Raw genomic sequence first — 12407 nt, 5'->3', positions numbered from 1 at the left:
GACACGTCCACGCGCTGTAGCACACACGCAACCACCACCGTCCTTCCGCCGCCCCCAGGCACCTCCGACTTGTGCAGAGGAGCGTAGTGCCGCCAGCCACCGCAAGAAGCCTCCAACTCGACGGGAGTCACCCAGGGATGCTAGAGCCCCGTCGCCGTCAGATTCGCGCGAGCTTTGCCTGGCAAAGACCATGGGACGGTGGTGGGGGGACGGGGAGCACGGGGAAGGAGGCCTTGAGCGGGCTGGATTCATCGCCGCCCGTGTCGCCTCGGCAAGGACAACGCGGGGGCTGGAATTGCGTGTGTGTAGTCGATTGATTGATTGAGTACTTTGCATCAGCCCTCACCTACTGTGTGCCCCTATTTAGGCTAGCTCAATTAACTTTGGATATCGGAACCTTCTATCTGCTTTGGGGAAAGTTTTGGCCAGGTTTTCTCTTTTCCGTTTTTCTCTCCTTGTTTTTCTATTTATTTTGTTTATATTTTTTTCTTTAATTTTCTGGATTACCCATTTAATTTTTTGTCTCCCCTTCTTCATTTTTCATTGACTCTTTTCCTTTACAAATTCATGAAAATTTTAAATCCATCTACTTTTATTGCAATATTTTTATAAAAAAATTGTGCAAACAGATTTATTATATTTTCGTTCACATTGTTGTAAACTCCTTAACATTTTTTAGTGTTATGAACATTCTTTTTGAATGGCATGAATTGTTTATATATAACATATTTCTTTAAAATGGAATGAACAAACTATAATGTTTATGAACATTTTCGAAAATTATCACGAACAAATTTTAAAATGTGTGAACATTTTTAGTCAAATGACATGAACATTTTCATAAATGTATGAACATTTTTTGTATCAGAAAAAAACCTTTTTTTAAGCCATGTAACTTTTTTTGTAAGTATACATTGCATTGTTTTAGTAAAAAAGTTCTCACTGAATAATTTTTATTACATTTTTTGTGTCTAAACACACTTTACTAATCATCTTAGGCCGAGTACATTGAATAGAATTGAGGCCTGGAGGATGAAGGAGCCACATATGGCGTCCCAAAGAAAGGCCTAAAGCGTGCTTAGCGAGGCTATGAACCTCAATGTTTGTCCCACGTCCTTCAAAGATGAAAGGACATGCTGTAAACTGAGATGGAGTAGCTATAAAAATGCGCGCTAGGAAACGATATATTAAAATTGTTCTCACCTGGTTTTGGGAAGCTTCTACCCAATATTTTTCTGCCGCTTTCCCTGTTGTTTTGTTCCATTTTTGTTCTTTTTTTATTTTCCTTTTTTCTCTTTTCCTGTTCGATTCTATTGTGGATTCTTTTTTGTTTTCTTTTCTCATTGTTTTCGAGGTACTGAACATTTTTTAATTATTGATTGTTTTTCCAAATTCACGTATATTTTAATTTTTTGTATTCCCAACCATTTTTGGAAAAAAATGATTATGTAAAATTCAAAATTTTAAATTTGTGTACCGTTTTCAAATTCATGATTTTTTTTTCAAAATTATGAAAATTCAAATTTAGAATTATTAAAATCCATAATTTTAAAATTTTGTTAACGTTTTTTAATTCACGAAATTGTTTTGTATTCGCAAGCATTTTTTTCATGATGAGCAATTTATTTGAGCGATTTGTTTTGGCGATATACTGGAAAAGTTCTACAGTTGAGCGGTAGTGATATAGCGGGCCGACCCAAAGTTGAGTACTGTAGTTGGCATGTCGTTGCCGTATCGCTTGTAGCAATATGTAGCAGCAACAGAGTTCCTTATTAGCGCCCTTTGCGCCCGAAAGTTTCCTAGCGCGCATTGCGCCTATACGTTACATTACGTAGTTTGTTTCTTTTTGTTCACTCGACTTTTGTGCTCCTCACCTGTTTTTTGTTTGTTTTCAGGGATTTATTGGTCTAGGGGTTTAAATAAATCCCTATAAGTCCCATCTAAACCAAACAGTAAAAACTTATAGGGGCTTAAAGTGGGCATTTGGGACTTATGAAATAAGACTCTCAAGGAGGGACTTATAGAGACTTATAGTTGTAATATGATCTTATAGAGACTTATAAGTCCCAGGAACCAAACATGTAGGGACTTTTTAGGAACTTGGGACTTATAAGTTAGAACTAAAAAAAGTCCTAGAACTTATGAACCAAATAGGGCCTTCGAGGAAAAACCAACCAGCGTTTTCTTATTTTAAAAAATATTGGTGACATCAAGGAATGTTCGTGAATTTGAAAATACTTGTTATTTCGAAAAATTATTTTTTTAAAAAAATGTTCATGAATATTAAAAGTATTTGTGATTTTTTAATTTTGTTTTAAATTTTGGAAAAAATTCACATGTTTAAAAAATCACGAATTTGAAAAATATTCATGGGATTAAAATGTTATTCGTGAATTAAGAAAAATAAACAAGAAAAAAAATAAAAATAAACAAAACCCAACCCAAAAAACTAGAATAAAAAAAAGGAAAAAATAGACAACCGGAAGAAAAACGCTACATGGGCCGGCCCACTGTGGAACAAGCGATGTCCTACCAAATGCACTCCCAACATGATGTCTTGCTAAATCTTAGTTGGCCGAGACTTGGTTATCTCTTAGTCGATGCCATATTCGTGAGATCTTACATTGAGATTCTGGTATTTATGATGGGAGAGGAGAAAGCTAGTGCATAATGAAAATGTCCAGGAACCTAAGTTCATAGCAATGGCAATCAGAGTTTTGGTTGCTAACTATACTATGACGAGTGATGCAAATGCGACAATCAAGCGACATGGTTGGGAAAGACCAAGAGCAACTATGTGAACCTAAACGTGGATGAGGCTAATTGTGCACTCCCAACATGATGTCTTGCTACATATTCTCACATATTATTTTTGAGCATGCTCCTAGACAGACTAATTGTGCTGCCCATGATTTAGTCAAACTAGCTAGAAATAAGGTGTGTGCGGGGTGGATGAAAGATTCACTTGTAGAGATTGTTGATACTCTTGTAAAAGATAATATGGTGATCACCTTGCAATAAAGAGTACTTTGCTCATTCGGTAATCCAACCGAGCCAGACAGCGTTCATGCCGGGATGACACATACTGGAAGGGGTGGTCATTCTACATGAAACGCTTCATGAGATCCACTCGAAGAAACTAGATGGGGTTATTTTCAAAGTGGACTTTGAGAATGTATTGAAGAACAAATTGAAGCGAGGTGTTCTGCTTTGGGAAGGCCAAAGACGAGGAACATAAATACAGACAACTGTTTGGGTGCGAGTCAGGTGTCTTACCATTCAATTACTTGGGTATACCGATCCATCACCGTAAACTCTCCAATAAAGATTGGAAATGTATTGAAGAACGAATTGAAAAAAAACTAAGCTGCTGGAAGGATAAGCTTATGTCATATGGAGGTCGGCTAGTCCTGATTAACTCAGTACTGACTAGTATGCCAATGTTCCTTCTGTCGTTCTTCGAAGTTCCGAAAGGAGTTCGCAAGCGTCTTGATTTCTTTAGATCATGCTTCTTTTGGCAGTCTGATGAGGCCAAGCGGAAATACCGTCTCGCGCGATGGGATATCATTTGCCGACCTAAAGACCAAGGAGGTCTCGGCATTGAAAACTTAGAAATCAAAAACAAATGTCTTATGAGAAAATGGCTCTACAGACTAGAGACTGAGCCGGAGGGTATGTGGTCTCAAATCTTGCGTAATAAATATCTGCATTCGAAAACGCTAGCCCAGGTTACCATGAGACCGTCTGATTCACCGTTGTGGAAGGGACTTATGCGCACGAAGGACCTGTTCTTTTGTAGGGTCAAATTCTTGGTTGGCAATGGCATGTCACAAGATTTTGGGAAGACACATGGCTAGGAGAGACGCCCTTGGCCATCCAATATCCTACACTCTATAATATTGTGCAACGTAAGGAGGATTACGTGGGTACCGTCCTTTAAACAATTCCCTTGAACATCCAATTCAGACGAGTGTTAGTTGGTGAGAGATGGACCGCCTGGATGCACTTGGTTCGGAGATTGATAGAAGTTCAACTATCCGATCAGCCGGATTCAATACAATGGAAATTAACCACGAACGGGAGGTTTACGGTGAAATCTTTTTATATGGATCTCATTAACTCTGGTCCCATATCACGATCGCTGCACATTTGGAAAGTTAAGATTCCTTTGCGTATTAAAATATTCATGTGGTTTGTTCACAAGCAAGTGATACTCACAAAGGACAACTTAATTAAGAGGCGATGGGTAGGTTCTTCGCGGTGTTATTTTTGTGATCACGACGAAACAATACAACACTTATTTCTTGAATGCCCACTTGCCAAGTTACTTTGGAGAACGATTCATATAGCTTTTAATATTAATCCTCCAGTTGATATTGCGTCTTTGTTTGGGACGTGGTTAGCTGGGGTGAAACAGATTACTGCGGCTCGTATTCACATTCGAATATGTGCACTATTATGGGCTATATGGAACTGCAGGAATGATATGATTTTTAACAGACAACACACTTTAACTTTTTTGCAGGTTATCTTCAGAGCTACAGCTTGGATCCGTATGTGGTCCTTACTCACTCCTATGGACTCCAGGGAGCCTTTGGTTACTGGGTGCAACCAATGGGAGATGGTAGCTCGGGTTATTTTCAACCGGTTCGGATGGCACTCGCATAACAGGATAGGAGTCTAGAGAGATTGTCCTTTTTATCTTCATTGTGCCGGTTGGCGTGGTTCCCTTGTACGTTTCCTTTTTTTATACTCTTTTCTGCTCCATTTTGTGAGCTGTAAGACTTTTATGACGATTCTGGATGGTTAATAAGATGGCCGCATGCATCATCATGATGCAGAGACCGGGGGTACGCCTCCATTTCAAAAAAAATCACCTTGCAATAAAGAGTACTTTGATGCCACAAAAAATATTATATACTCTATTGACCAATTTATTCATGGCGCATGTTCACTTTCACTAAAAAATCATGAATTTTGCTAGCCAGGATGAGGTTGTCTGGTTACTCCCTACATTCAATACAGTGCAATTGAAATTCTTTTAGGGTCGTGTGGTCAGCGAACATTCGTGCAATCGATTATCATCTAGTCAAACCACTTGAAGGAATGCACAAGAATCTATTAGCCCCAAAAGGTAAATTAAGAAAAAATATATTAGGTAAACAATATCACGCATATGTGGAAGGATTTTCGAATCCATCATATGATTAAAGATATTCTCCACTAGGAATTATCAATCCATACTCTACAAATAAAGTTTCTCAGTACTTTTGACCCTACCTATATATATATATATATATATATATATATATATGATTATGTTCAGTCAGAAGAACTGGATGCACATATATCCTAATATGTAGTGTTTTCAGGCACTCGGTTGTTCTATTTCTGTCTATACTTCTGTCCTTATGGTATATAAGTGCGCTAAATAATTTTGGGGCAAAATAATCAAGCGGCGAAAGTATCTCGAGTCGCTAGCTTGCGCTCTATGAAGTCGTGAGAATTTGATGTGTTTGATAAGGGCAGCTATGGCACCTAATTTTAACAAACAAATCCACCGCGAGTTAAGGTATTACTCCCTTCATAAACTAATATAAGAGTGTTTAAAATACTAAAATAGTGATCTCAACGCTCTTATATTAGTTTACAGAGGGAGTACTTCATATGTATAACTTTTAATTTCTTTATAGAACACTACATTGCTGCCAATATTGATGGATTTATTAGTCAAACCTTAATTCTTAACAACTCAAAATAGGCCTTATGTTTTGAAGCGGATGGAGTTGCCCCACATATATAACTTGTGATTTCTTTGCGGATTTTGTACTGCCGATGACAAAGTGGTGCTACTTGCACATGGGAAGGAATCAAATCGAATCGAATCACCTACGATATTTGTGCGGATCGGGCGCTAACCTGTGAAAACTAATATAAGGCGTGACGTTTACCGGATTCCAAAACCTCGTATGGTGCATACAAGAAACACCCATTTGCTAGAAAAATATTGTTTCCCTTTCACAGGTTCCAGAGATGGCAGCAAGTTGCATGATAAATTTAGTTAAGGAAATCACTGAGCTCATCGATCAACATGCAGTTTGCGTCCTTAATTTGGTACTAATTACATTAGTTAATCTGCAGGTTGCATATTTGAATGAGTAGCTAACTATGCTTGCCTTACTGCAGTTCATTCATATATATTGGAGCCTGCAGGGGCAGTACATGCTCACACACAACCATCTATTAATTGGACCACTGGAGCGAAGATCTAGCTAGCTAGCTAGCAGATAATTAAGGAGTTGAGTGAATATATGCTTAATTAAGGAGATCGAAGAGCTATCATGGTGATTGGTGAGGGGCAAGATTGTGATTAGGAGGATTGAGAACATGAGAAGCAGGCAGGTCACTTTCTCCAAGCGGCGTCGTGGCCTGCTGTAGAAAGCACGTGAGCTGACCATCCTCTGAGATGTCCAGGTCGGTGCCATGGTCTTCTCCTCCACTTGTCGCCTCTACGAGTATGCCAACTCCACTGCCGCCACCACCATGGGCACGGCCATGCCTTCCATCATTCAAAACTACCAATCTGCACAAGAGCAACATCAGCTGCTGAATCCAGTCTCACAAGTCATGGTATAAATGCATTCCTTGTAACCTTTCTTTGCTCTTAACGTTCCAAAATACTGCATGATATTTTTTACATGTAGACATGCAATTTGCATGATGGTATGGTGCAACTCTGACTGCTATTTTTTTATACAAATAAGTTGGTAAAATTACATAATTATAAAAGAAGTTTCCAGAAAAAAATGTAATGATTATGCTCATGTGACAAATCTCAGTAAAAGTGTACATATTAATAGTCAAATTAGAGAGGTTTGGTTCTTACTGTATGCATATACTTTTAGCACTACACTGTAAGCCTAAAATAATGCTTATTTGGCAAACACCCATACTAGTACCACTTCTTATTTTATTTTATTTTGGACAAAAGTTGAGACACTCATTTGTAACAGTTTACAGTAACTTAAAGTTTCTGATAATAGAAAAAATGCATTTGTTTTTCTAGTATTGGCAAGGGGAAGTCTGGAAATTACAGCAGGAAATGCAGATGCTTCAAGAACATCATAGGTACAAGTTCCTAAATCAGTTCCTTCCAAGTTCCAATGCTACCTACCTTATTTAAATAAGTTTGAGTAAAGACTGGAAAATGCATTCAAGTCATCCCATTATTGTTTGACTTTCAGGAAGCTAATGGGGGAGAGATTATCAAAGTTAGGAGCTAAAGACTTATGTTTAATGGAAAATCAGCTGGAGAAGCGCTTACACCGTATTAGAGAAAAGAAGGTAGCTGAGCTCCCTCAGTTTGTTCTTATTTATGCTAATCATTGTACCCTCTTCCGTAATCACGACGTCAATTTTTTTTATCAGAATGATAATAATTATGTGTCTCCTGATACCTGTTTAGGAACAAAGTTTTGCCAACCATTTTCTACAACTCAACGAGAAGGTTCACCAATATTTCTATCACACGTGTGTGCAATTTTACTTAGTTGCCATTATCGTGTAAAGTTTACATCAATGCATATTAAAAAAGTTACATTTCATACATGATAATTCAATAAAGTGACATTGTAGGGATACATCTTTCATCAAGAGAATATTCGACTCTCTGGGGAAATGAAGCTTATCCATGAACAAAACTTGAAATTAAAGAACAAGGTAACTGAGTGACTTGACTATGTATTCAAAATCTTTGTGGGGGTTGAGATTAATGGTGCTGATATTGGTTGCAACTTTGTGTATTGAATGGCTCTTCCAAGGGTGCAACATATTATCCACCAAGTCAGACTATGTATATGAAAAGTATTAAGGAACAGTAATTTTGCCAATTATATATAACATGGCAGCCTCTTCTGGTAGTTGAATTCACAGTTCCATAGAAGATGCAGAAGCCGGGAGTTGAACTTTTTTTTTATAGTTGTATCGTCTTGATATGGCGCGAGTAATCAATAAAATAAAGCTAATACAGACAGGCTTTTCATTTGCAATCGTGTGAGCTATTGTGTTGGGTAATGATTCGTCATATATAATTTAATTTTGGACTTATATCCATGAAGAACCTGAAGTATTTTTCAAGTGCTAATAACTAATCAGCCAACTGGAGTCTCTGCCGAGCTCTTCTGTTTGCCGAGTCTGCTTCTCTGCAAACTGGTTGTTCGCCGTGATCCCGTGGAGTAGATCTCGGCAAACACAAATGGACTTGGTAAAGACCGATTTTCCAGTAGTTTGACATGGGAAAAGAAAGATGCTTTGATTAATTAATTTAGCTAGAGAAGCAAGAAAGCAGCAGGGAGAATCAGTGACTCCAGCTTTGTCCACTCATCCCAAAACACCTGAAGGTACATACAACTGAGCGCTGATGCAAGAGCAAAAAGAACGAATCAAACCGGATCAGATCAGAGTGGCTGCATCATTAAGGACTGCCTACTAAAGATCAAGTTCTGCCATAACTCAGAGCACCAAATCTGGAAGGAAATCATCTTTACTCTAATCTAATCCTTTACTGGCTCAAATCAAGATCGGAACGCCGTCACTCGCATGGACTGCACATTTTTTGCATCGTGCTTTGTGGCCACTTTACTCACTAACCTTAAAACTGTCCTTTTTTGGATGAGCCAAGTGGAAAGCTAGCTAGTACATATGTGTGCTCATAATCTGGCAACCTTAAACAACATGGTACTACTAGCTAACCTTTTTTTAACTTGGATGTTTACCTTTAGCACCCAAATGCCAATGTTCCTGCCACACCCACCTCAATAAATACGGCTACAATTATTATCCGTTAAAAATCACAACCAACAAACCTTTGCCAGGTGTCTAAAATACAAACTTCAGACAATATTGTAACCACCATAAGCGAGAAATTGATTTAAAAGAAACTGCAATTCAGGTATTTATGCGCAAACAAAGGTTGCGTTGACATGGCCGATTCGTACCAAAGACGTAGCCTCGATTGGTTGTGGTGGATCTATGACTTCTTAGTCCACAAGACGTCCATTCCTTGTGGTGGATCTATGCAATCTTACACGTTAGAGCATCAGACGTTTGATATTGGCATCAAAAGTCAAACCTCGATTGTTGAGAAAAAAATCATGCCGTTTGTCGCCTTCCATATCAATCGTGTTAATATACAATTGGACAGCTGTACCAAGATATAAGTACACTGTTATGAGAAAAGTGTACTACCCACATGTTATATGGTAGCCAAGATACAATTGATGGCCCCAAGACATGAGCACACAATATTTTTGCGGGTATGAGCACACAACTTTTAATAAGTTAAGTGTACCATTCATAAATTACATGGTAAAGTGTGAGACTCAATTGTATTGCTCTACCCAAATTTAGGGTCTGTTTGGTTCCAAAGAAGTCACCAACTTATAAGTCAAAAAGTGAAAAAGTGACTTATTTTGCCAAACAGACCCAACTTATAAGTCACCCCAACTTAAAAGTCATAAGTTGCTCCACCCCAAATTAAAACTTATAAGTCACTCCCTTTTGCATGGGTCCCATCACCTTTACATAAAAAAAACAAGGTGAGAAGGTGTGGTCAGATAACTTATAAGTCAGATGACAAACAAATAAACGTGACTTATAAGTCGCTGGTTTTAAGTCACCTGACTTATAAATCAGGTGACTTATTGGAACCAAACAGGCCCTAAATGCATACAGTTATGAAGAAAGTGTGTACCATTACCTCTCACATATACGTTGCAAGGGAATTAATTAAGGAGATCAAAGAAATATCATGGGGAGGGGCAAGATTGTGATTAGGAGGATTGAGAACATGAGCAGCAGGCAGGCCACCTTCTCCAAGCGGTGTCGTGGCCTGCTGAAGAAAGCACGTGAGCTGGCCATCCTCTGTGATGTCCAGGTCAGTGTCATCGTCTTCTCCTCCACCGGTCGCCTCTACGAATATGCTAGCCCCATCGCCGCCACCACCATGGGCATGGCCATGCCTTCCATCATTCAAAACTACCAATCTGCACAAGAGCACCATCAGCTGTTGAATCCAATTTCACAAGTCATGGTATGCGCGCGTGCATTCCTTGAAGCCTTTTTTACTCTCAACGTTCCATACATGATGTTTTTGACAAGTAGACATGCACTTTGCATCATGCAACTTTAAATGCTAATTTGTTTTATACAAAGAAGTTGGTAAACTTACAGACTTATATAAAAAAATGTAATGATGTTAGGGCATCTCCAACGCCAACCCTCAAACCGCCCGCATACATACGGACTGTGAGGTCCGGACGTGTTTTGTCATCCAACGCCGGCCTGTATCGGTCCGCCGACTGGTCCGGACGCATTTCCCCTGTAAATTGGAAGCAAAGGAGGGGGGGGGGGGCTTTGCGGGATTCCGGACATCAGCCACTAGGACTGTGACACTCCCGCCCCACAAAAATCCCCCTTCTTGGTCCCATTCTTTTTCAATCCGCCCCTTCCCCCTTGCTTTGCATCCGTACCATCCTCCTCGGACGCCGCCGACATACCACTCCGGCCGCCGCACAGACATTGCTGGACGTTCGTAACCAACACCGACGCGCCCGCTTGCCTTTTACAATGACGCACTCCACCCAGGACCCGTCCGTAGCTAGGTACACTTCGCCCCCTGTCCACGACGTCCATGACGGACACCACGCCCGACAGGTGTTCGGTCAAATGCCATTGAACTTATTTTCGAACGCCACGTTGTTTTTTTAGAGTACAAAGGATGGTGGGGTACTCGATGATGGAGGATGAGTTGTTGTGTGATGCATGGTTGGTCGTATTCATGGATTTCGTAGGCAGGAGTAGAAGGAGGCTCTTCTGGCAGAGCGTGCATGATTCATTTCACGCAAGAAAGCACATTTTGGCCCTACAACATGCATGTCATTCATCATCGAAATGTGAAGGCGTTATCGTACCGATGATACACCATCCAGACCACCATCACCAAGTTTTATGGTGCGGTTGATATGCTGGAGGCAAGGTGGCCAATTGCGCGCGGCTTCTGAGGAGACCATAAGCTTTGTTTCTTCTTACTCAACTTGTTGATTGATTGATTCATTCAATTGATGTTTCTCTACACATTGTGTAGTCTGTATGTGCTGCCATGGTGTATCACAAGCTAGAGGGAAGACCATTTACGCACATACATTGTTGGATGAAACTTCAGGGGCAACATGTGCGAGACGATAATGATCCGTTTATGAAAATCTTGTTGAACATCTGGTTAATCTAGTTGATTAACTATTTCTCGTTGAATTGAACTATTGCTGTACTAGACTTATTTGTATGCTATGTATGGATGATTTATGCTATTTTATATCTGAACTTTAATGAATTTCGTCCGGTATGTTGAAACTCGCTTGAAATGTATGCGGATATCGTTGGATGACCGGCTCCAGCATCTGTATCCGTGGACTGTCTCCCCCCCTCCCGTCCGCGGACGGATGCGGGAGGAAATTTGTGTGTCAGAGTTGGAGATGCCCTTATGCTCATTTGCTCATTTGAAAATCTCAGTAAAATGTACAAATTGATAGTCAAAATAGAGAAGTTTAAGTCTTATATTGTATGCATATACTTTTAGCACTACAGCTTAAGCCAAAAAAGTTATGCTTGTTTGGCAAATACCCATAATAGTACCAGTTCTTATTTTATTTTTGACAAAAGTTGTGACACTCACTTGTAACAGTTTATAGTAACTTAAAATTTCTGTTTTTATAACAGAAAAATGTCTTTCTTTTTTCTATCTTTGGGAAGGGGAAGTCCGGAAATTACATCAGGAAATACAGATGGTTCAGGAACGTCATCGGCACAATTTCTTAATTCAGTTCCTTCCAGTGCTATCTATCTAATTTAAATAAATTTGAGTAAAACTGGAAAATGCACTCAAGTCATCACATTATTGCTTGACTTTCAGGAAGCTAACGGGGGAGAGATTATCAAACTTAGGAGTAAGACTTATGTTTAGAAAATCAGCTGGAAAAGAGCTTACACCGTATTAGAGAAAAGAAGGTAGCTGAGCTCCCTCAGTTTGTTCTTATTTCTGCTAATCATTGTACCTACTTCCATAAACATGACACTAACATTTTTTTTGTAAGAATGATAATAACTATGTGTCTCCTAATACCCGTTTTAGGAACGAAGTTTTGCCAACCATGTTCAACAATCAACGAGAAGGTTCACCAATATTTCTTATCACTCGTGTGTGCAATTTTACTTAGTTTCCCATTATCGTGTAAAGTTTAAATAATACGTATTTGAAAATGTTATATTCCATACGTGATAACTCAATAAAATGACCTTGTAGGGATACATCTTTCATCAAGAGAATATTCGACTCTCCAGGGAAATAAAAC

General features: G+C 39.3%; 1 protein-coding gene across 1 annotated transcript; it reads left to right on the top strand.

Moving 5' to 3' along the window:
* Positions 1-9808: 9808 nt before the first annotated feature.
* Positions 9809-12019, top strand: LOC123147182 (MADS-box transcription factor ANR1-like). The gene is made up of 2 exons (XM_044566418.1): positions 9809-10090; positions 11969-12019. The coding sequence occupies exons 1-2, from the start codon at positions 9809-9811 to the stop codon at positions 12017-12019; spliced, it is 333 nt and encodes a 110-aa protein (XP_044422353.1).
* The last annotated feature ends 388 nt before the right edge of the window (positions 12020-12407 follow it).

Source organism: Triticum aestivum, chromosome 7A (assembly GCF_018294505.1).
Source record: "Triticum aestivum cultivar Chinese Spring chromosome 7A, IWGSC CS RefSeq v2.1, whole genome shotgun sequence".
NCBI classification, from domain to species: Eukaryota; Viridiplantae; Streptophyta; class Magnoliopsida; order Poales; family Poaceae; genus Triticum; species Triticum aestivum.
This window is presented reverse-complemented; position numbering and strand designations above follow the sequence as displayed.